This window comes from Schistocerca piceifrons, chromosome 1, assembly GCF_021461385.2.
Source record: "Schistocerca piceifrons isolate TAMUIC-IGC-003096 chromosome 1, iqSchPice1.1, whole genome shotgun sequence".
Lineage (NCBI taxonomy): Eukaryota > Metazoa > Arthropoda > Insecta > Orthoptera > Acrididae > Schistocerca > Schistocerca piceifrons.
This window is the reverse complement of record NC_060138.1, coordinates 1118897786-1118924308: the sequence shown is the minus strand read 5'-3', so window position 1 is coordinate 1118924308 and position 26523 is coordinate 1118897786. Positions and strand designations below refer to the sequence as shown.

At 46.3% G+C, this 26523-nt stretch overlaps 1 protein-coding gene across 1 annotated transcript in view; it reads left to right on the top strand.

Annotated features, from left to right (window-relative positions):
• Positions 1-26523, top strand: part of LOC124777581 (forkhead box protein O-like) — a 668269-nt gene that overhangs the window by 543146 nt on the left and 98600 nt on the right. Inside the window, exon 3 of the mRNA XM_047253040.1 lies at positions 2227-3079. Coding sequence (XP_047108996.1) covers positions 2227-3075 — 849 coding nt within the window. The 3' untranslated portion in view covers positions 3076-3079. The remainder of the gene's footprint in view (positions 1-2226; positions 3080-26523) is intronic.

Genomic DNA, 26523 nt, shown 5'->3' with positions numbered 1-26523 from the left:
AGGCTTGTTGATGATGATGCTGTTGTATGCAGAGAAGACCACAGCGCTTGGAAATTGTATCGCAATGCAGACACACCTGCAGAAGATCGACTCTTGGTGCACGAAGTGGCAACTGACTCTCACCATAAACAAATGCAACATATTGTTAGTAGACAGACAGAAAGACACTTTACTTTATCATTACACGATGCAGTGACCGCAAGCAGTTACGTCTGCAAAATATTTAGGAGTACACGTAAGGAGCGATTTGAAGTGGACAACCACATAAAAGTAATCGCAGGTAAGACAGAAGCCAGAGGTTCATTGGAAGGGCCCTCAGAAAATGTAGCCCGTCAACAAAGGAGGTAGGTACCAAGCCCGAGATCCGACCAATACATGAATATTGCTCATGAGTTTGGGAGCCGTACTAGATAGGAGGTAGAAGAAATACAGAAGATGCAAAACAGATCAGCAGGTTTCGTTACAGGCTTATTTTGTAAACGTGAAGCCAACTGTAGCCAATTCTAGCGGCAGACGGTACGAGAGAGGCCTTCTGCATCTCTGTTTGGTTTACTATTAAAATTCCGAAAGCGTATGTCTCTAGAAATGTCAACCAATATATACTCTACTTATACATCGCGAGAAGACCGTCAAGGTAAAAAGGAGCTCACACATTCGATTAGAACACGAGAGGGAAGAGTCAGTGACACAGTAACTACGCTCCGCCATTGAGCGGACTACAAATGTAGATGTACATGGTCGTCCTGTGCCCTGCTGCTAGGGGGGAGGTTGGAGTTTATAATCCTCCAATCCTCTTAAATGGGACGTGTAGGGAAACGGCTAGCTGGCCTAAAGAGATTTTGATTTTCTACAGTGAGTAGTGATTTTCAACATCCGGTAGAAAGAAGTTCTTGATGATAGGAACCAACACCGTCTAGAGAAGGACTGTTACCGCGAACAGGAACTGGCCAGTGCAAATGCCAACATACTGTTCCCGATTAAGAGTGACTCAAAGGTGTGAATGTTAAATATATCCGTGAAGCGCTTTTGGAGCCCGTGGAATCTCTGAATCAGCCGACGGCCGATAGAGGACTAGGAGGAGATGCGTGTAGGCCACTGCACAGGGCGTAGTTGCGTGTTGCCATTGCCTTGTTCTGTGTTGTACGCTTACTGTTTTAGCACCAGCGGGCGAAAAGCTAGTCGTGTCCGTCCCTGGATCGGTTTGCTCATCTATCATCATCTGTTGCAAACAGTCTGAGAGATTTTGTATAGGATTAAGACCGGGTGATTTAGCGGACCAATACAAGTGTCACAGACTCCTCGAATGTTCGTCAGGAGAGGCATGTGTGCGTGCAGTCCTGTGAACACGGCCATTCTTACATTGAAGTGTCCACGGCATACTCGCCAAGAAGCTGTAGAGTTACGGGCAACAGTCGGTCACCGTGAATAGGAAAAACACACAGAAAGCATGGTCTGCAGTACTCCTTCCACACACTGTGGGTTAAATGCCTCAGTGGGTGTCAATCCAGTTGACCCTTTGTCAGTACAAAAGAGGCAAAATCGTAACTCTTCAAACCACATCATACACCTACAGTCCGTTGCTATGCAGTTTGGGGGTTCTTTGCCCAATTTAATACGTCGAGCTTTATATGCGCACTCGTGAGTAATGTCGTTTTCTGAGACACAGGACTTCAACTGTCCATTGCCTGAAATTTCTTTAGTAATGTTTGCTTTAAACTGTTTGAGACGAAGCTGCTTTCACTGACAACATAATTCCTGTGTGCGACAAAACTGAGGACGCATGATCCCCTGGTTTCTGCCGGTTAGGATCTTTTTACGAGCACTGTCCTTACGCTGCGAGTGGTACACCACACACGTTCCACAGTCCGCTTTCGTACACGAACTAATTGGGCCACTTTCTTCGCGGAGTGACTTACGGCGCGCCCTGAATGCTATCTTCTTTCGGGCTTTCTGCCACGTCTCGACGTCGAGCTGACTTTCTGCGGTGGCTGGGTGCAACCTACTGGCGCTCACACTGCCAGCGATGGTCACGTGACCGCTCGGTACCACTTCTGGGCAACGCCACAGAGCGGCCACTGGCCTGACTAATACGATACTTTACTGTAGACAGCAGCATCATCAGTGCAACACCTACTAGCCCTGTCGACCGACCTCCGATTAGTCGTTTGTATTCTGTGAGACCTCAGTTTTGCAGCGTGAGGCTGGAGCGGCGGCCGGTGTTCGCAGGTGGAGGCGCTGCGGAACGGCCTGGCGGCGGCGGACGCGACGCCCTCGCCCTCCAGCTCGGTGTCGGAGGGCCTCGACCTGTTCCCCGACTCTCCGCTGCACGCCGGCTTCCAGCTGAGCCCCGACTTCCGGCCGCGCGCCTCCAGCAACGCCTCCTCGTGCGGCGGCCGGCTGTCGCCCATCCCCTCCGTGCTCGGCATGGAGCACGAGTGGGGCCCTCAGCCACCGCAGCAGCAGCCGCCGCCCCCGCAGTCGCAGCAGCAGCCGCCCCCGCAACCGCCCCCCCAGTACGGCCTGGAACAGCTGGCGGGCAACCTGGCCGAGAGCATGAAGCTGCACCACGAGACGGCGCAGGCGCAGGGGCAGCCCTTCCTGTACCAGCACGCGCCGCCCCCCTACCAGCCGCCGCCCCCACCGCCGCCGCCCTACCTGGGGGCGGCGGCTGCCGGCGCCGGGCCGTACGGCGCGTGCCGCCTGTCGCCGTCTTACGAGCCCGAGTCGCCGCCGGCGCCGCCCCCGCCGCAGCCCGCCCCCCAGCCTAGCGGGCCGTCCACCATGATGGGGCAGCTCATGGGCGCCCTCAACAACTCGACGCTGCTCGACGACCTCAACCTCAACATCGAGACGCTACACGGCGGCTTCGACTGCAACGTCGACGAGGTGATCAAGCACGAGCTCAGCATGGACGGCAGCCTCGACTTCAACTTCAGCCAGCACCACCACCATCACCACCACCAGTCGATGGTGGCGGGCGGCGCCGCGATGTCCGCCTCCGACGCCGTCCACCAGCAGCACGCTGCCCCCCAGGGCGCCGCGCCCTACGCCACTGGGCCCTCCTGGGTGCACTAGCAGGGTGAGTACCCCACACTCGTCCGCGTTTCCAGAAGATAACTGCGAGGGAACTAAGAGACGTGCACAAAACACACCACACACATCGTTGAACAGAGCACCTCTCCCAGTTCGTAACTCACTTGTCACGTGTTCAATACGGTCAGCATTTATAACGCCACAAATGTCAACACTTGCGAACAGATCATTGACGTCGCTAACACTATCCCAGGAAGGCGCTAAGGCCCCGTACTTTCGAAATATATTCGTGGGGTTGTCTAAATGCTGGCGTGAACTAATTAGATTTGGCGATACGGACCACATGGTCTGGCGTGCCTGCCTCACTACAGCAACTATGTCAAGGCGAGAATTATGAATCGATACTTCTAGTGATGTTCTATCCACTCATCCACATTATTAGACAATATCCCGGATGCCTCGCTAACGGCCTCCAGGGACAGAAGAAATTTGATTATCAGTATTTCGCTTTAATTTCTGAACGGATTTAACAGTTTAAAACGCCGTCATAACCTATTCACTAAAAGGTAAAATCTTATGTTAAAAGTTTAACAAAGTCATAACTATTACAGTTACAAACTGCTCGTTCATCCTGAGGCAGCGCAAATACCCGGATTTTATTCATGCGGTGTTTGAGACCGACAGTACTTAACTACATCTAACAAACTTGACAGATAATTTAAAATCTTTAAGAAACTTTTCTCGCTGACATCTCCCACCAGATAATTAAAGGAAAAAAGTTCATTGGTCACTACATTTCTTCTCTTCGTGCATTACAACTGCAGCATCAAGCATGAAGTTTCGAGTTATCACTTGTCTACTACTGCCTCTTTTCTGAACAAATTTTGTGGACGGTATCCACATATACAACTCAATGTACCTGCAAAATTATATCGTTGTCCCACCTATAGTTAAGGTAATAAGATTTCATAAACATTGAGATGAGCGTGAAGAGCTAGCTTCTGCCTGATACGGAATGCAAATTATGCACACTACACATATCCACTCTATGATAATGAGTGCACTTTAGCGACTTCCAGCAAATTCTGAGGATAATTTCATACCTTTCGTATGTTATTTCACTCTTACATGCATACCATCAAATGTTTAACACATTATCTCATTTGTGAAGTAATCACATGTTTCAAGCTGTTTTATACGTAGAAATCCGATTCTGTACAGAATCGGAGTTTACTGGTACTTGTTTATTTTATGCATGGCTTGTAGTCTTTGCGCAGTCGTTTTCTGAAACGCGGCGGCCCTTGTGAATGACCCTGTACGTATGTATTCTGCAAAGTCCCTTAAGATGTTCTACCCTGTTCCATTCATGAACGGCGCATGCGAATACTAACTTAACTGTCTTCAAGTTCCATATGACGTCTAATGTCTCGGAATTCCGGAGAACATGGAAAAGATCTCCGCTAATATCCCCAACAAAATGTAACACGTAAGTAAATTTTAGATTAAAATAAACTACTGTTTTTAAAATCACAGCAAATACACAATAGCTAATGTTCGAACGAATAAAACACGTATTTTGGCGTATGCTTTATGAAGCCAATAATATTATTACGTCATTGAGACGTTAGCATCTTATTTTTAAGTTTTTTATATTTCGTTTTGTGTCGATCAGTTCCCATAATAAGCTATATACGTTCGTATACTTCCTCTCTTTCGTCGTAATTTCTTCCAACAGTGGAGAATCCACTTCAACAGCTGTAAGTTGCAGCGAATTCAGTCAGTATTCTTCAGCTTGTTTGTAATAATAATGTATAATCCTTACCAACCTGTGTCTTATTAAAACGTACGTTCCGTTTCTTATCTGTACGCTGTCTAGACAGTCTGATCAGATTCGAATTTCGCTATCTGAAAATATTCTTTTACTCAATGATGAAAATGTTCTTAGCGGTCCGGCATTTACTTGTAGATTTCCCAAGTCATGGACATCCATACTAACAGAATTCAATACTGATGACTGTTGCAAACTACGACAGCTCGATGCATTCCACTCAGCCTTCAAGACATCATATACTAAACCAAATGCTCGATGGAGGTAAGGCAACCGAGGGTTTTAACAGGACTTGGCAGTAGACTCAAATTATGCGCAGCTCTGGCTAGTGCTGCCAGTCGTCTCAATTTTTGCGGCATGTCCCGATATTCAGGGGCGCCCGATTTCCGGGCACTGCAGAATACTGTATAATACGTATTAATACCGGGTACCCTGCACCATGCAGCGTGTGTTGGCTTGCGGAGTACGTATGTAGATATAGACGTAGATTCACTTAAAAATGGTCGAGTACATAAAAATTCCGAAAAGACGTTGTGAACGTGTCGATGGCGGTAATCGAGAAAATTAAACTTCGCCAGAAGTCGTGATCAGCCGATGGACTAAAGAGGCACGCCTCAGTGCGTGCCCAGACTGTACATTTCGGAAACAGTCAGCCGCATCGCGTCCGTTGTTGTTTTCTTGCCGTTACGCCACTGTTTTCTGAACAGTGCCCTCAAACTGGGTCTGGAAAGAGCAGCTCTGGCCAATTCGGGCTTTGTGTCCTCGAAATCAGAAGTGTCTTAGGGGTTGCACGAACATAAGCGAGCCGCGCGGGATTAGCCGAGCGGTCTAAGGCGCTGCAGTCATGGACTGTGCGGCTGTTCCCGGCGGAGGTTCGAGTCCTCCCTCGGGCATGGATGTGTGTGTTTGCCCTTAGGATAAATTAGGTTAAGTAGTGTGTAAGCTTAGGGACTGATGACCTTAGCAGTTAAGTCCCATAAGATTTCACACACATTTGAACATTTTTGAACATAGGCGTCGTGGGATTTTTAGTTTTTAGGTACAACAATGATGATTAAAGGCATCTCTGGAAATAGGTGCAATAGACAGGGCACTAATAACCTGCCAGCGGAGCACTATGTAACATTGAAACTTTGACACTAGTACATACAACCAAAGCGGAAGCGAAAAGATTTCTTTCGTCGGTTTTCTGCAGAGGCTTTCGCAGCGTACAACGTTGCCTGACATTGGCTATCTGACTTCCATCAGTTCTTCAGTCGTTGATCTACGTGACAACTAAGCAACAAAGGCATTTTAGATGAATTATGACGAGTTATATAGTTCTATTTAGCTAGATTAAATAGTGTTCAGCACTCTGTTCAACAACTCACAGCACTTTCTGGGGAAAAAACCATGTTGTTGAAGGAGGTCAGTGAGTGACTTTTCATTCAATTACATTTGTATAACACGCAACAACATTCTGTGATACAATCATAGCCGTTTTCGGCCTGCATTTCTATTGGTCGTGGGCGGCTTTTCGTGAACAAAACGCTCATGGCATACGCTGTCAAACTCACTGTAGGCCGAAACCAGTTATCACTGTGTCATAGAATGCGACTGTGTGTCATAATTCACTACACCTCACAGCCTTTGCTTTTATAGCAACTCAGGCAAATAGGACGATACTACGATCCACCGTAGATTTAAGACAATTTGCGAAAATAAACGGGGTAAAGAAACAGTACAAAATATAGAAAAAACAAAATGTTGGAAAAATGATTGAGTGTCGAAAACGAATTCGGTGATTTTCATCAGCAAAAAAGCTATTAAAAATGTACCTATCACTGTTATGTGCATAGCATACAGGTTTCAACCAATGACACTCAAATGCATCACTCATTATGTCACAACATACGGCTTCTTCACATACGTACAGGATTTTACAGTGTACTGATAATTGGATCTGAAGATGGTCTGTGAGGGTAGTGGGATTCGCATACGTCTAATTTTCTTAATCGATCAATTATCCAAAAATTTCTGACGCTGTTATTATCCAGAATCACTGATTATGTAGGACCTGCCAACTGACGAACATGATACAGCGTGTAAGTTGTTCACTCTTAGAAACACAACAGCATGCTTCGAAAAGTTTCACTAGAATGAGTCAGCGAATTCTGCATAATAGCAGCAAAGTAGTTTGATTAGCCGCCAGGCAGTATGACAAAAATTGACAAGGACACATGGCGAAAGCTTTAGGTAACGAACCATGTTTATCACCGGTTAAGAAAGATAGTCTTTGTTTAACACAGTTGTAACGCACAACTATTTTCTCGTTCTTTCTTTGTGTCGATAGGACGAATTAAGTTAATCTGCAGCGTTGATAGAATTGGTAATTGGGAGATTAATCACAGGAAACAAAAGAGCTATGTCTTTAGGATATTCTTGTAAGACGAAGTCTCACTCAACCCGTGGTCAGTTTGGAAAACCTACGTGGACGTCTCTCGAAATGTGAAATTATCAGCTGTAAAAAAAGTCGTTATTAAAGATTTTGTCTTTTTTGGGTTCATATTCACAGATTAAAAATAATATTTCAACAATTTCTTTGAAGTACCCCTTTCTGTGCGGATGAGTTGATTGTTTTTATACCACTTAGTTATCAGAGGTGCACAACAGTAAACGTTTCCTGGAAACAAGTGGAGGGATTTGCGTTGACAAGAGCGGAGCAGCTTCAGGAAGCTGTTGGTACAGACGCAAGCTGCGTGTAGGATGTAGGTCTCTCTGGCGTAGCGCCCCTTTGAGTAGCAATTACCACCGCAAGCGTCCGAAGCCAGCAAACTGCAGTGCCGTGGATGAGGTCTGCCGTCCTTAATTGGTCGCCGCCTCAGGAGGAGGTGCGTGGCTACTGTGAACGATGGTTTCTCTTTCTGGAAAAAGGTGGTGTTTTAAGATAAATATAGCCGATACTAATACAGCAGCAGGACGCCGTGCAGAAAAGTATCGGGAATCTTGGGAGCTGTACTATAAAAATTTGCTTCATTTAGAGGAAGCAACGTATTACTGCAGCATAACCGAAGCTTGTTGCAAAATTACCGTGATTAAACAGAAAACTGGATGCCTTGACATACAGAAAGCTACCGAAAACAGACTTTTTATATATTTGCAGTTGTGTCATGCCATTCTCTCTGTTCTGTGTTATCGTGTTTTGTATTGGCGTAACCTAACACTGGGGCTATTCTCGTTGTCTTAGACGAGGCTGGTGACGTGGAAACCCTACAAGGGTAGCTGGCAGTTACCGTTGATGGTCCCTCTATGCTACCTGCAAGTTCCTTCGTGGCCAGTGATGTTTCTGGTTTGAAAGGGAAATGCGTTTTGGTTTTCAACGACCTCTCTAAGTAAAGGTCGTTGGAGACGGAACACCAGTTCAGTTTGACAATAGTGGGGGACGTAAGGACCTTGTCGAAGGAACCATTAGAGTAGTGGCCACCAACTTATTAAGGAAACTACAGAAAATACATCTCATAATGGGTCATTGGAGGTTCGAAACTCGGTTCTCCCAAAAAGCAAGATCTCTCACTTCGCTCGTTTTCTGTGATTCAGATCTGTCAACTCGTGTCCTGTTCCAGAAAATTCCTATGGAAACAGCGTCCTAATCTCAGACTTTCACACATTTCTTCGAAGATTGGTGGCCCACTCTGGTTCCGCAGAGGTAGGACTAAGTACACAAAGATACAAAAAAAGTCATCTGGCTATAGATACTGAAGATCGACGCTATCGATCAGAGTTAGGACGTGTTTCGCTTTTGATAGGAGTTTCCAAAGAGGGAGTTCAAGCCTGATGTTCTGGAGCCACTGGAGTAACAATTTTGGAGGACAGCGTGTTCAGACAGGCAGACAACGTTTTTAGAAAGGGTCTTATTGTATTCTGTTACACTCCCTTAAACACCTGCAGTCAGTTTCTCGCAAATATTTTCAGTGTCAGACAAGACAGTTTTACAGTTTTCTTATCAGTACAGGTAACAGTGACCCTTTTGTTTTTACTTTATGGTATGATCTTATGGGACCAAACTGCTGAGGACAACATTTCCTACCTTACACACTACTTAATCTAACATACGCTAAGGACAACACACACACACACACACACACACACACACACACACACACACATGCACATGCCTGGGGGAGGACTCGAACCTCCCAGGGGGGGGGGGGGGGAGGGGGGGGGCGGAGCCGTGCGGACCGTGGCAAGGCGCCTGAGACCGCTCGGCTACCCCGCGTGGCAGTGACCTATTCGATATAACTTAAGAAAACAATAGGAAACATTTCCACGCTGATACACAGTGCTAAATAGGCATCGACAGATACAATTAATAATTGCTACGCAAAACAATGCTGAGTACACATTTGGTCTACTCTGATTTAGATTTTCCATGGTTTTACCCAAGTACATGCAGTTTTTAAAAAGTATTATCGGCGAATTACGTAGCTACATAATGTAACCATTCGCTTTTTCAGTGTGATATTATTTATTGTACCATCGGCTAGTTTTCGAGTCACTGCTGTTTCATGATAAGATGGTCTTATACGAATATCTAAGATGAGCCAACAGTGGCTCTTAAACTAGTCAGTGGTGCAGTAAATCGTACCAAATTCAAACAGTTACTGTCTGGATATATTGTACCTACATAATCCGCTAATTTAAATTACAGTGTTAGTTCGCCAGATAAAATGGATGTTATGATTCCATAAGGGTTTCATGTGGCACTAAAGAACAGTGACAGATATGTATTTTTTATGAATAAAAGTTCGTCAACATTGTGTATTTCGGTTTTCTAGGTTTTTATTTGCGATACCTATTTCTGAACAAAAGCCGTGAAGATGGATCTTTCACTCTGAAATACGTTATCAGAAACAAAAAATCTGGAAACCGAAGTACAGAGGTTAAAAATCTCTTACTCGTTATATAGCGGGTGACCCAGAACTTCACCGACGACATTTCGGAGGCTGTCCAGTGATATCTTCAGAGTATTCTGGTATGAGGGACCCGTGGGTAGTTGCAGAGAAATTACCCCTTCTACCGGTGTTGCACTGCAAATATCTACACAACAGTGAAAATGTCGACGGTATGCACGGAGGGTCTTGTTTGGAAACAAACTTGGCCCATTCACTCACGGTGCTTGCTGCTGACAGCAGTAGGGCCTGCTGTACCCTTGGTTCCCAAGCTAACACTCAGTCTCGGGTTTGTTTTTCCGACATAGTTGAACGTTAACAGTCATACACAGCGTAACGATGAAGAGTTGGCCGATATGCACCTCGCTAATGTGTTCACGAAACGTAATGGAAAAGTGCCACGACAACGATATGCTCAGCTGTTCCCGCAGCGACGGCAGCCAAGTCACAGTAGCTTTGCATCTGTAAATAGTCGCTCACGAATAACTCCGTCCTTTCGTGTCACTACGCTTTTGGAGGTTGCACATTACAGGCTTTTTGATTGTTGTGAAAATATTTTCACAGAAACAAAGATAATTCTGGGAACAAAGTCGAATGAATCATAATAGCGAGCACATTATTACTGTGTACCGAGCCGCAAGGGACCATAGGTCCCTCGTATCAAAATACTCAGGAAAAGTCCCTGAATAATCTCCGAAATTTTATGTTATGGTTCACAATGTACATACAGGAGCTGGACAAACATTATGGAAACGCCGCGGGAAATGCATGCTTGGACATAATTGCAGGTGCTAGCCAAACCTGCAGGTTGTGCTGTTGATGACAGTACGTTGCAAGGGTCAGCCGTGGTCAGAACAGCGATCCCTGCGGTTGTACATTGTGTTGGAACGAAGGCTGTTCGAACACGGGCAAACAGTTGAAGCTCGTATGGGAAGTGCTTCCTTAACTACGGTAACCAAAGCGTTTAATGTTTCAAGAGGCGTCACCTCGAAGATTTATTCCGCGTACAGGGAAAGCGGAATAACATCATCTGTAAAGTAACAAAGCGGACGAAAGTGTGTGTTGAGTGATCGTGACAGACGGTCATTGAAGAGCGTGCTGAGGAAAAACAAGAAAACGGCAGCTGCAAAAGTCACCGCAGAGCTGATTATCACACTTGCGAACCTTACAAGCACCCAAAAAATACGAAGGAACACCATGAGCTATGCACTGCAGACCGAGTGTAGAGATACGCGTAACAGGATTTCGTGATGCCGGCGCCACAAAACCTGGACTATGGAGCAATGTAAGGAGGTCATTTGGTCGTGTGAGTCTTTTTTCACACTGTTTCCATCTTCTGGCTGAGGTTACGACCCAAGAGTAAAAAGTGGAAGGGGTTCGATTATGATTTGGGCAGCCAAGTTGTGGTATTCCATAGGCTCCATGGTCGCATTACTGCCAAGGATTATGTGACCATTTTGGATGATCATGTCAGGCTAGTGTAAAACATTTATTCTCCAATGGTGATGCTGTGTTCTCAGACGGCAAGGGACTTAACATCTGAGGTCATCAGTCCCCTAGACTTATGGTTCAAATGGCTCTGAGCACTATGGGACTCAACTGCTGAGGTCATTAGTCCCCTAGAACTTAGAACTAGTTAAACCTAACTAACCTAAGGACATCACAAACATCCATGCCCGAGGCAGGATTCGAACCTGCGACCGTAGCGGTCTTGCGGTTCCAGACTGCAGCGCCTTTAACCGCACGGCCACTTCGGCCGGCCCCCTAGACTTAGAACTACTTAAACCTAACTAACCTAAGGACATCACACATATCCATGCCCGAGGCAGGATTCGAACCTGCGACCGTAGCGGTCACGCGGTTCCAGACTGTAGCGCCTAGAACCGCTCGGCCACTCCGGCCGGCCGTTGTCTGTATTTTCTTTCTTCGACCAGTGATGCAGCCCCAGTCACAATTTTTCTGTCTTACTCTACATCAACTGCTGGAGAAACTATCGTATTTGAACTTTGCGAAGAAAGAGAACTTCGAACACTTCGCTGGAAAACACTAAAAGAACTGTAACGCTCCACTGCAGTAACTCATCATTAGTCGAGAATGCATACTACAGATGATCCTTCGAAACTTAAATTCAGCCTAGTGCTGTCTGCATTAGAGCTCCGCGTTTGGATCGACGTGCAGTGCCAGGTTATACAAGCGAAGGCCCAGGCCGCCATCCGTGCGCGTACTGTCGCTGCCGGGTGTTGAACCGAGCAGCAACAGGTGCCGCATCCGCCTCCCGGCCAACTCCCGCCGTCTCGCTCCGCCACGCCCACTTCATTATAAACTCTCGGCAAGTCCCCCCAAATTGTCAGGCCTTTACATTTTATATTGAGTTTCCCGCCGTAACAAATCAGATTACCGTCGCGCCCGCTGTCTCCAGACTGGCAGGTCCTCGCCGACACTTACCACTTCTCCATTTTTTCCCCCACAGCCCCGCTCTTTCTTTTCCCTCGCTCTGTCTTCTGGCCTCTGGCCTCCCAAGATGTACGAAAGTTTGTTCTTTTGAATGTCGGCAGCGAGTAACGAGGTTAGCGGTCGCCGGTGATGAAGACATTAGCAAGCATAATGGTGGCTGCTACTCGCCCTCTGAAGACGACGAGCTGTCGCCGCAAAGCTCCGACGGGTCGAGTGGTCTTCTTCTGCAGAGATAGGGCTCATTAATACTCTGAACTGCCAAAGAAACTGGTATAGCCATACGTATTCAAATACATGATATGTAAACAGACAGAATATGACGCTGCGGTAGACAACGCCTATATAAGACAACAAGTGTCTGGCACAGTTGTTAGATCGGTTAATGCTGCTACAAGTTATCAAGATTTAAGTGAGTTTGAAAGTGGTGTTATAGTCGGCGCACATCTCAGATGTAGCGATATAGTGGGGATTTTCCCGTATGACAGTTTCACGAGTGCGTCGTGAATATCAGGAATCCCATAAAACATCAAATCTCCACCATCGTTGCAGCTGGAAAAAGATCCTGCAAGACCATGAGCAATGACGACTAAAGAGAATCTTTCAACTTGACAGAAGTGCAACCCTTCGGCAAATTGCAGCGGATTTCAATTCTGGGCCATTAACAAATGTCAGCGTGCGAACCATTAAACGAAAGACCATCGATACTGGCTTTCGCAGTCGAAGGCCCACTCGTGTACTGTTGATGACAACACGACACCAAGGTTTACGCCTCGCATGGGCCAGTCAGCACCCAAATTGGACTGTGGATGACAGGAAACATCTACATCTACATGACTACTCAGCAATTCACATTTAAGTGCTTGGCAGAGGGTTCATCGAGCCACAATCATACTATCTCTCTACCATTCCACTCCCGAACAGCGCGCGGGAAAAACGAACACCTAAACCTTTCTGTTCGAGCTCTGATTTCTCTTATTTTATTTTGATGATCATTCCTACCTATGTAGGTTGGGCTCAACAAAATGTTTTCGCATTCGGAAGAGAAAGTTGGTGACTGAAATTTCGTAAATAGATCTCCCCGCGACGAAAAACGTCTTTGCTTTAATGACTTCCATCCCAACTCGCGTATCATATCTGCCACACTCTCTCCCCTATTACGTGATAATACAAAACGAACTGCCCTTTTTTGCACCCTTTCGATGTCTTCCGTCAATCCCACCTGGTAAAGATCCCACACCGCTCAGCAATATTCTAACAGAGGACGAACGAGTGTAGTGTAAGCTGTCTCTTTAGTGGACTTGTTGCATCTTCTAAGTGTCCTGCCAATGAAACGCAACCTTTGGCTCGCCTTCCCCACAATATGATCTATGTGGTCTTTCCAACTGAAGTTGTTCGTAATTTTAACACCCAGGTACTTAGTTGAATTGACAGCCTTGAGAATTGTACTATTTATCGAGTAATCGAATTCCAACGGATTTCTTTTGGAACTCTTGTGGATCACCTCACACTTTATGTTTTTTAGCGTCAACTGCCACCTGCCACACCATACAGCAATCTTTTCTAAATGGCTTTGCAACTGATATTGGTCTTCGGATGACCTTACTAGACGGTAAATTACAGCATCATCTGCGAACAGCAAACATGTTCCCTGGTCGGACGAACCTCGTTTCAAATTGCCTCGAGCGGATGGACGTGTACGGGTATGGAGACAAGCTCACCAATCGAAGGACTGTTCAAGCCGATGGAGGCTCTATAATGATGTGGGGCGTGTGCAGTTGGAGTGATACGGTACCCCTGACACGTCCAGATACGAATCTGACAAGTTACACATATGTAAAAATCATGTCTGATCACCTGTATCCATTCCTGGCCATTGTTCATTCCGACGGACTTGGGGTATTCCAGCAGTACAATGGGACACCCCACACGTCCAGAATTGCTAAAGAGTGGCTCCAGGAACACTCTTCTGAGTTCAAACACTTCCGCTGGCCACCAAACTCCCCAGACATGAACATTGTTGAGCATATCTGGGATGCCTTGCAACGTGCTGTTCAGAGGAGATCTTCACCCTCCCCTTACTCTTACGGATTTATGGGACTGCTCTGCACGATTCATGGTGTCAATTCCGTCCAGCACTGCTTCAGATGTTAGTCGAGTCCATGTGACGTCGTATCGTGGCACTTCTGCGTGCTCGCGTGGGCACTACACGATATTAGGCAGGTGTATATTTCTTTGACTCTTCAGTGTATATGCGAGCTTCGGTACACCAACTTCTACACGCACGCATGTGCATTGGCGCGTGAGTCGGAAAGAACCGATTCGAATTGTGGCATGGGAAGAAATTTTTACCGTCAGTATTTCACCACCACCACCAACGGGAGGAGAATGTAGGCCCGTTAGGGGCGTTAAGCCGGTGCTGTTCGAGAGCAGTAAGCTACACGTTGGCTACTGGGTACACCCTTTACCTCCTTTTCTTATCTGACACATAAATTTAAAACGCGATTGTCACACTTCGCGGGTGAAAGGATCATTATGCGCGAAGAAATAAACTTTCCATTTACGCGGCCGCTTAACCACCCTGAGTCTCCTAGCCAGTGGTGTCATGTATGACTTTACTTTTATTGCCATTATTGTATTTCCCAGCAACAGAGTGGATCAAAGTTATCTACAGACCATTATTTTAGCTGGCGATGAGGCGCATATTAAACGCTTGTTACAGTGTTGCACTTCCTTCCGTCCGTCCAACCTTCCGTATTATGGTAGGTTTAAGGCTATTATTAATGGGCTGTCCAAGCGTTTATTAGTACGCGATCGCAAGGCCACGATACCATCTTTATTTATCAGTGTGGCTTCTGTTTTAACTCGACCAACAACTGAGCGAAAAGTGACAGTGGACAACTAACAGTATTCTCTGTCGACTATTTGCTGCTTTAGCAGCGGATTTCGTTCCACATCTCTGAATTTTTCAGTATTAAGGAAATTTTTATTGAATTCTGATTCCTAATAATATCGTTCCATTGTTACATTAAAACTGGCAAGTGTAGTTGGAAAGATGATAAAAGGTTACGTTCATGTGCATAGAATGTCGTTTGTCCTCGGGTGCATTCGTACGTTTGTTAAAGAACAGACGACGTTGCTGTTACTTCCGCTGACAAGGCTGAATATGACCTGCTGCATTAGCTGAAAGAGAAACTGAAGATTTCGCATTGTGCGCTGTGACCCTTAGAATGTTGAGAACACTTGAGCGACTGAAAAAGTATTTGGTGGAAAATAGAGAAGTGATGGACGCTTGGATATGGAAAGGAGAATAATTCTGCTCCTAAGTCAAGCAAACTTGAAATTATTTTCCTAGACCTTCGTATAATAAGGAAACAGAAATCTCGAAACACCTTTAACCTGTTATTGCAGTCACTCAATATCCGTAGTACATTACAACTGTAGTGCGCCAAGAACAATTTCCTGTCACCTTAATGCCTTACTAATGATTAGAAAGATTGTTGAAGGGAGCATAAACAGTACTTATGTGGTGTTTTGGGCATGTGCACTGTGGAAAGTCCTCCCGACGTCGTCTTGAGGCAAGCCATGTTCTCTATTAATCACTTGAGGTCAAGGATAACCAGGATATTCTGCGTGACGTTCACGTTTTGTAACTTTTTCCAAGGGCTTTACTGGTGGAGCTATAAATTGGACTGTTTCTTTGTTTTTCTGTCGGAACAAACTCTTTCCTTTTCGTCTCGAACGACCCTGAACGTATTCTTTCTTTTAGCTATAGTGACAACAGAAAGATGGACAAACAAGGCGGCCACTGTTTGTAGCCGATCCATCGGAAAAATCGCACAGAAAATCACAAACGTTTTCAGATTACAGTAGTGATGTTTCATTTCGTACTAAACACAATGCACAGAAATAAGTAACAGTTGTAACAGTTAGTACATGAAGATGTAGCAAGACTGACGTGAAGCTTACAAAATAATTTGCTCCACCACGTGTAAGTCATTCTACGTATGGAGAGACTTCAAAAGTAGATAAAAAGAACACACAAATGCCGTCAAACTTATATGCCACTCAAAAGTCGCCATCTTCAGGTTTGTCTCTCAGAACTACAAATTACAGTGTGAAATTTTGAAATGGTTGAACTACGGAACCATATTATTGACGTTCAACAATGAACAATGACAAATACTCACGGTGGTTATATTCCCATAATGAAGATGGACAATTCAGAGTCCCAGCTTTCGGAAAGTTATTCACGTTAATAGTCAGACCACAAAGTGGGTTGTCATAAGAAAATGAGTACACCCAAAAAGACGCTTGTCAAAATCTACAAGGCATCACTGGCTCATAGCAGGCCTAGAAAAAGCGGGGGTGGTACAAATAATTTATGGGACACTGCAATCAACGGGGATGAAAAGCCTAAAAATTAACTAATGTCAGGGAAAGTATTATAAGTACACGGGAAATATCATCCAAAAATACTGTAGAATGGAACCGAAACGTCGAGAACGGACGAAATCGAAAAATAGGTTACCAGATAACACCCCGAAAATATATGGAATTAAAATAGGGGAAGATAAGGAAGTGTGCCACTTTGAATATTGCGAAAAATGGTCAGCCAAATGCTCTGGACTAGCAGATAACATAAATGGACCCATAAAAATGGAAATAGTGTTCCACTTATCAAGGAACACGCGCACTAAAAAAATCCTTATCTGTTTAATAGTAAGTTTAGTCTTTACGATGTGGTGGATAATACCAGGTGGTCTTATGTCTCACAATACTTCGCCATAAACACAGCCAAACAGTTGAATATGTTAGAGAAGAAAGAAAGAAGAATAATTCGAAAATTTGAATCTAAAGAATGAAAATGGGTTTTAGGAACTGAGACTTAATACGGAGATGTGTGAAAAATCGAGAATATAATAAATAGAATTAGAAAGCAAAGGATTGGATTTTTTAGTCTCTTAAAAAGGATGCATAACAAGAGTCTGATAAAGAAGTATTTAAATTCTTTGACCAAAATCCAAACCACCGAATTTCTTTGTTTATAGAAGTAAAGAAGGGGGGTATATGAGATGGTGGTAACAGACTGTTAGAAACAGACATGAATTCGGGGGAAAGGTACAAAAGCCAAGATTTTTGAGCGGGAAATACAGAAGTAGAGAGGAGCATCGTGTGCAGAAGAAAGAAGAGAACAGCCGAGAGCAAAATGAAGTATTGCTGGGATGCCAAAACAAAAAAGGAAAAGAACATGATGACATAAATCAGGTATTTTACGTGGCTCCCAGTTGCCCAAAACTGAATAGCTAGAATAATAATAATAGTAATAGTGGTAAATTTGTGACAACTTCGATTGAAGTACAGTAAGGAATCGTGATGAAATGAACATTTATTTCTAGATAAATACTGTTAATTTAGTTTGTGGTAAGGTCTTATGGGACCAAACTGGTGAGGCCATCGGCCCCTAAGCTTACACACTACTTAATCTAACTTAAACTAACTTACGCTAAGGATGACACCCACACCCATGCCCGAGGGAGGATTCAAACCTCCGACGGGAGGAGCCGCGCAGACAAGACGCCCGAGACCACGCGGCATATAAATTCTTTGCCGTGTAGCAGTGAAATTATACCTGCGGAGAATAATAACTACTGTATTTGTATTGCTTTTGGAGCATCAGCAAAGAGCAGTTATGGTCCGTGTAGGTGGAATAAGTTTGTGTTGCCTCCCTTCGTACGTGCTGTGTTGCAGACTGATACATTTCTTTCGATATTAGAAGTGATTCGTCAATAAGAGCTCAGGACTATCGTTCGTTACTGTACATTGCAGAATTAAGTTTACTTTTTTCCTAAGTGGAGCCGCTACTACGACCTTCAACGGCGACTGAAGAATCATCTTGCAAGTGTACGGTGGAAGATGAGGGGAAAAATAACGAGACTCGAATGCTGTACGGCCAGATACTCGTAGTCTGCCGCCTCAAGCGGTTGCGGTAAACGCAACTGCCCTACGGCTAGCGCACTCTTAGGCACTGGGTTCGATTTGGTGTGTGTGTGTGTGTGTGTGTGTGTGTGTGTGTGTGTGGTGAGGAGAGCCGGGGGCGGTGTCGGCGAGTGTATGTGGGTGCTGTGTGACTAGGGTAACAGGTCGCCTTTAGATTAACGGCCCACGTTGGCACGTTGGTTTGGTGGGAGGGCGGGAACTGGTGTGGGGAGGGGGGGGGGGTATGGAGGGAGAAGAGGTAGGGAGTGGTGGCCGCTGCTGTTATTCCGGCGACGCTTCAATTACGGGCTGTGGGGGCCGTGGCGGCCCGTCTGCGGCTAATGGAACAGACGCCGGCACAAAGAGCGCGAGACGCGAAAAAGCACCTCCTCCAAGACGCCGGCTGCCTGGCTGGGAAAAACTGAAAAGCAAATTGCCGAAGCCATCTTTGCGGGTAATTAATGGCCGGCATGTAGGTGGCAAGTGCGCTCCATCAATCAGCGCCGGCGTGACGTCACTGCCGCTCCACTCCTCTCCGATTCCTTGTGCACAGTGTACACCGTTCTGTGTCTTCTGCTCCGCTCTGACCGACTGTCTCGTCACAGGTTGAAAGCTGTTGCGGCTGACTTTCGTCACAAATCTACACTGGTGTCCAAAGTTAAAGCAACAAACTGATATTTCCCCGTCCTGTGTCCAATTCACGATGTAATGGTACAAACTGCCAATGAATGTCGATACGATCGTGCTCTGCACGGAAGATGGCATTCTGATCAACGGACAACGACGCCAGCAATGACGTTAGGGCACCTATCAAGCTGGGTAGTGTTTGCAGGGTAGTCCCACATCAACACTCGCTGTGTACACAGTCACAGACGGTGCAGTATGGCACAGAGAAGACGCCTATAGACACTCTGCTTCGAAGAGCCGTAGGAAGAATAGAAGCAAGAGAGTCTCAAAACGATGTGGCCCGATGGCATAACGTGATTCATTCTGTTGTTTCTCGGATGAGGCGACAGTTTAGAGAGACCGAGGACAGGCCCGACCACGTGTGCCGTCAGAAAGAATGGACCGTTCTTTGGCTGTAAGGGCACAACGGTAGTACTGCAGACCCCGCACCATCCCCTGGATGTGTCGTATCGGGGCAAACGGTGTACAGAAGGCTTCAGGAGAGTGGCCTTTATTGTTGGAGATCTGCTGACTGTTCACATCTGGCGTATCTTCGCAGAAGGGAACGTCTAGAGTGGAGCCGTCAACAGCCCACCTGGACTGTCGAACGGTGGGCCAATGTTCCTTTCACAGATGAGTGGATTCGCATCTGGAGGAACGTGGAACACGATTTTAGGACCCAAACGTTTTGGAAAGAGACCGATATCGAGGAGGGTCCCTAATGGTGTGGACAGGGATTATGTTGACCACTCGATCACCACTTCATGAAATTTTACGGGTGGATCAGCAAGATTTAACTGCTGCCAGGTACCGTGAGGAGATCTTGGGTTCTCATGCGCGGTTGTTACGAGGTACTGTGAGCCCAGTCTTCGTACTGATGGACGATAATGCTCGATCTCATAGAGCACGGGTGGTTGATGTTTCTTTTGCAAACGAAAGTTACTGCACTCATGGCGTGGTCTGCTTGGTCTCCCGATTTGAATCTCATAGGTCATGTCTGGAATGCAATAGGGAGATGAAGTGCATCACGTCAACACCCACCAACCAGTTTCCAAGACTTGCGAACAGCTCTGCAGGAAGAAGGGCCGTTATTGACTCAACATGAGATTGATGACATCATTCACAGCATGTTCCATCGTTGACAGACCTGTATTGGTGCCAGAGGTGGTCACACCCCATCCTGAGCACATTAACCAGTTGTCAGAATGTGTGTGCAAATGACTATCACCTGTTTATATTGTTTTGTGGCAAAATATACGGAACTTCGCAAAATCTCCTTTTGTTGCTTTAATTTTGGACACCAGTGCAAATAAGGTTGCAATCCGAGCTCTAGAGTTCAAGTTTTTATTTATTTCTTCCCGTGTAAGCCACTGCTGTAATGAGCCTACAATAAAAATTACCTGGAAACACACAAAACGATGAAGCAGCTGTGCTACATAAACGAAAGTTGATATGCGAGTTTCTACATATAAAAGATGATGTCTCACTCCAGACACAAAAAGAGTGTCGCTGGTAGTGCAACTAAGAGGATGCAGATCGGGTTTGCTTTAATTACACGGTGTAATTGTCATGAGCGTTAGTTACCTTTGGGATTTGACATGCTGAACTGATGTTAGTCAAGAATGCGTTTAAGGCGGCAAAGACACCCTCACTGAGTTTCAACGAGGCCGTGTAAGAGGGCTACGAGAAGGTGGATGTTCCTCCTGCGATACTGCAGAAATACTTTGCAGGAATGATTGCTGGCAGAGGTGGTTACGAAGAGAAGACCGGGTTCCGGACGACCATCTGGCACTACCGAGAGGGAAGACCATCGTGTTCGGCGTTTGGCACATAGTACTGCCATCCGCCACAGTAAACTGAGCAGCAGTTGGCACCATAGTGACACAACAAACTGTTACAAATCGGTTACTTCAAGGGCAGCTCCGAGCCAGACGCCACCAAGGGTAGGTGGGTGCGCGAAGGAAAATGTGAAGGAGCATTTGGTTATGCTCGGGGAAGTCTGGGGCAGGCTTTTATTAAGCCTTGAATTTCAGATTATTGTTGTTGATTATGATGATGATGCTTCGTCTGATTTTATAATCCACGTACTACACTGAGCAATGGTTAATACTCTCTACCGTCACTTAGGAGGAGCACTGTCCAGACAACATGATTTCGATTTTTTTATGGTTTCTCCAGTCCATCTTCATCATTTCTCTTGTTTCTTCTTATCCCCCTCCTCCCTCTATACAATCTGCTGTCCATCTTTCCTCAGCCCTCCCCCTGGGAATCTTACCCATTTTTGTCACCATCTTCCCCATCCCCAACTCTTGACTCCGTCCTCCTTTTTCATTTCTCCTTACGTGCCATCTTCTCCCGCCTCCGTATCCTGTACCACATCGCCATATTACTCCTCCTCGTCCTCATACTTTTACTACAGCTTCTGATCGTACTACTACTGCTATTTCTCCTCCTCTGCGGAGGCCACTGTGGCCGAGCGGTTCTAGGCGCTTCAGTCCGGAACCGCGCTGCTGCTACGGTCGCAGGTTGGAATGCTGCCTTGGGCATGGATGTGTGTGGTTTCCTTAGGTTAGTTAGGATTAAGTATTTCTAAGTCTAGGGGACTGATGACCTCAGATGTTAAGTCCCATAGTGCTTAGAGCCATTTGAACCATCCTCTTCTGCCTTCTCTTTCTTTCTTTCCTTCCGCCTGTTCTTACTCGTCCTCCTCCCCTTCTACTGTACAGTACCTTTTTCCCTTTTTCATACTGTTCTTTTTTCCTCTCCTTCCTTTCGGTCCTTCACCCTTCCTCTTGCCACTTCCATCTATTCTTACTCTTCCTCCTCCCCTTGTGCTGTACCGCACCTTTTGTCCTTCTTTATACGGTTCGTTTTTCTCTTCCCTTTCGGTCCTTCTCTTTTTTCTCTTCCCTTTCGGTCCTTCTCTTTTTTCTCTTCCCTTTCGGTCCTTCGCCCTTCCTCTTGCCACTGAGTGAGTTGGCCCAACACTTAACACTGTGGGCGAAAAATCCGTGTCCAGTTATCTCGTCTTACGTTGTGTGTTTCCCCATAATCATTTCGGCCGACTGCAGGGGTTCTTTCGTCCAGAGCACTGGGTGAATTCTTGTCCCATCGTTGTCCAATTCGAAATTGTGTTTCGTCTCTGAGTGAACTCAGTCACGACGAGCGATTGGAAGCTAACTCCCTCCTCCCGAGAATTCTTTTCCTTCTGAATACATCTTCTGATTTTCCTCCGGCATCTTCCTTTTCCTGCTCCTCCAACCCTCGCGACTCTACGCGCTGAGTCTTGTCAGAGGTGGTCGTAACACTTTAACGCGGCTGTGAGCAGAGTGCCCTGAGTGATGGCCCTCGGACGGTAGCGTGCCGACTGGCCTCGCGGCCGGATACCTGCGGGCCGGAGGGGCGCCCCGCAATCGCCGGCGTCGCCGACGTCTCCACCGGCGCCGGCGCCCCTTTATCTGGCAGTGCGGCGCGCGCCGCCCCGAGTATTTCACGACGTTTCCAGTCGGCCGGAGGCAGACGCATTCTGCGATCGCGACAGCCCGGGGGAGGGGGCGGGGCGGGGCGGGCGAGGTCGCAAATGGCCGAGTGGGGGCGGGGGCGGGGGCGGCCGGCGATAGCGGAACCCGCTGACTGATGCGCCAGCAAACTTGGCCGCTATCGGCACTAAGTGCCGCTTCGGAAACTGGCCGCACCCGCCGCCTTTACGAGCCAAACTTGGGATTTATGCCGCAGATATCGGCGGTGCTCGCGAGGTAATTATTTCCGGGCCCTCCGACCCGTCCGGTATACGAGTGTAGGGCGCTTTGTGCTGCGCCGCCGCCGCCGGTCGTGAGTAGCGTGTGTGTGTGTGTGTGTGTGTGTGTGTGTGTGTGTGTGTAGGTAAGTGTTGGAAGGGCTGCATGATGGTGGCAGATTCAGATTAATTTTCCACTGCTTGAATGTCAAACTCTTCCGACTACTCCTTCTCTCCCACGTGATAGTGTACGTGTTGTCTGTGAAGTCAGGCAACGATTTCAGTAGTACGGCAGATTATAAAAATGAGCCCCTTTTCTAGTTTGGTGGGAACCTGGCGACCTAACTAGAACGCTCTTTGTTACTGCTACTCAGTTACAGCAGGCATTGTGCAGTTATGGGCAGGTACATTACGAATACATCGAAAGATACAAAGAGATGCCATGGATCCACTTTACTACCACTATACACGTACGGGCTCTAATGGATCTCAATGGAACGACTAAAATGCACGTGACTAGTGTATCCTGAAATCGTCGCCCAATGAAGCAAATGGGGGAGCTGTTCTTGAAGACACTCTTGCATCATCCTGTTGTGTGGCATTTCGAATTTACAATATCATTAACTTACCAGCCGCCATGGCCATAAATATTTGAATATTTGCCAATTCACTTCCTCAGTGGAAAAGCGCATATGACTGTGACAGTTTTCTAGAACCGTAGCTGAAGAGCCACACGCTTGTGGTTGTGAGTAGTGACGGCCACTCAAAACATAGTCTCTGCTCTCGGTGTCATCGAGTGATCGCCATCTCAACATCCACAGCCTTTACTGGACGTAGCCCTACTTTGTATGGTCTTTTTCCTATTACATGAATCGGGATACGTCGTAGAGCTGTAACGCGAGAGCTGAACCACAGCACAGTTTAGTATTCTTCGCATTATGAAACCTAGAGGAATACACAAAACATTTAGACCTACACAGTTTCCATTAACAATTTTTTGGCTTTCAGTCGTTGCTTTTCTTATCGAGGGTGAAGTGTACTGCTACCTTGTTCTGTTTATTTCAGCGTGTAGGATGAAGTACCAGTAAAGAAGCTAGATTATAGATGATGACATATCTCGCAGGTGTCATCCGAGATACATTTGTAATTAGAAAGTTTATTGTTTTTCTGAAGACACGTTATAATCGTTCTTTCATAGTTAAATTACACTGACTCAGCAAATGTCATGGGATAGGCATGTAATGTCGGGTGAGGTCTCCTACGGCCCTGCGGACTGCAGTGAGACACCGTGGAAGTAGGCTTAGAAGTTCTTGGTACTCCTCTGGAAGCAGCTGACCCAAATCGTTTGCAGAGCGGCACCCAATTGTGACCTGTTCGTGGGTGCATCATCCATGGCTCGGAGCCTGCGTTGCACGACATCCCAGATATGCTCTATGGAATTAAAATCCGGGCTCGGAGGTGGCCACCTCGGTCTTCGGACCTCCCCTGGAACCATTCCTGGGCGACGTGGAAGCGATGTGGCGGCGCGTTATCTCGAAACACCGCAGAACCGCCAGGGAGTTTGAAGGCCAAAAATCGATGGAGATTATTCCCGAGCAGCTTAGCATTCCGCTGACCATTCAGAGCCCTTCCAGAACAAGTAGGGAGCCCATTCCATACCAGGAAAATGCACCCCAGACCATAACAGAAATACCACCACCTTGAACAACCCCTCCTTGGCAGGCGGGATCTATCTTTTCATGTGATCTGCGTCAGACAGGGCCTTCCACCGGCATGGTGGAGATGAAATCATGATTAATGTGGTCATATCATGTTACGCCATTGCCCCAGGACCCATCCCTGGTGATTGGCAACAAATGCAACCCGCTGTGCCCGACGTCGTTAGGTGGACAGAGGTATCCGTGTGCAGCACCGGCTCCCACATCCCACGGAAACTGTGTTGTTACGTGTTGTTCACTGGGATAAATGTCTAGCATGTCCTGTGTCGAATTGTGCCTTGATCTGTTGTTCTGATCCCCATCTGTCTCTGTTGACGATCCGTCTCGGATGTCGCCGGTCACGGTCATCGGGGGTGGCTGCACGGCCGGTAGTTGGTCTGTTGTGGACTGTGAAACCCTCATTTAGCCACTCTCGATACACCCTTGACAGGTTGATGTGTGGAGCCGAATTCCTGCACCAATGCCGAAATCGCAATCCCTATTCGTGAGGCGCCCATCACCATATCCCGTTCGAACGGCGTCAGCTCTCTACAAGTTTGCATGTTACACAAATCACTTCCACAACCACTTTGCAGAAGGTCTCCTGTACAACTACAGCTGGCATTAGGAGGGGGTAGGGTGCGTATACAGCACGCCTGCACCAATTGTGTCTCACTACCTCACGACTAAGACACCCAGTTGCTGTTCCTCTTTCACCTCGACAGTCATATTATTAGCGGTTAAGTTTCTATAGGGCAAAGATATGATACCAGAACTACAACAAAATAGGTAACATGGAAAAGAAATCAAAATTTCTATGTTAATCTCTTAGTACTCACTAAGAACTACCTCAAAAACTATTTACTTTACTGGAATACCGTCAGTTCATTCGCAGAAGAAACAAACTTGTTTAATCTGATATCAGTTATGGGTGTCTCTCTTTCGAGTCGTCAGGTGTGATTTCTCTGGTATTTCGGCAGATATTTGCAATTTCGTTTTTGCGTTGTGTAGTTGGAGTAGACCCAAACTAGTACTGCATGTCACATGTTTCTTGCGACGACCTGTCTAATTGGAAAGCGTCGGTTCGTTTCCCTTTACAAACGAAATGTGTTTTAAACCGGATTTTTACGTGTGATACAAGATTATTGTAGTGCGATACTCGTCTTATCGGTATGTATTAACAACGACAGTAAGACAAGAAGTCGCTTGGTTGACTTTGTTGAGAAGAATGAGGTTGTGGAATCTTAATAAAAAAATTTTATTTAAAAAGCTTTAAGAGTTTTCATATAAAAATTCGGAGGCGTTACTTTTCATCGTGCTCTCGTACATTATGAAATGCTAAACTTCACTGATGGTAACTTTGATTAAACTTTCTTTATGCACCATAAACGGAATGGAAAATTAGTCAAGTTCATATTTTTCATCTCCACACTATGTTCATCGTGTGGATAATAACTTGTTAAAAGCTGTTTTAAAATGTAAAGAAACCGAACGGGAGATACCGTTCTCAGACTCACAGTTTAACGCGTAACTCGAGGCCCACACAGCTCGTCCGCCGTTCTGCATTTAGTGTGGCTTTGAGTATTACAGTAGAGCTCTTACTCTCGATTTTAGTTTGAATTAGAGGAATCGGGGCAGCTTAAGTCGGCAAATACCACCGTTCTGCAGAAGCTCCGAAATTTGAGTCTCATTGCAATTGCAATAACCTATAGAAGTTGGTAAAAAGCTCACTCGGTGTCAGTATTCACCCAATACTTACAGTTTCTTTTTTCTTCTCTTTCTTCCTGGAATGGCTTCGCCGAAGGAAGGGGAAAAAAATTGTTTCCGCACCGCGATTAAAATTCTGGGAAGTGGAGGCGAGAAATATTGGATCGGGGGTTGCAAGCCGGGAGTAAGATCAGACGGGTCAAGTTCGCGGCGCGCGCACCCCCTCCCCCCACCCCACCCCTCCCCTCCCCGCATGAATAACTTGTTCCATCAAATTCTCATCAAGGCGGCTGCGCCAAGGAGAACCTCGGCCGGGCGTTGGGCGTCCGCTGTGAGTTTTTCCTCCCCCACAAATTAATTACTTGCTGTAAGTCTGTGAATATTCGCCGGCGCTTGTAAACACATCGTTTAATTCACACTTTCACGCGTGGTTGGGCTCCGCCGGCCGCCGCACAGATTGATCGCCGAATGCGCCGGCAGCGACTTTGTCCCGCCGTC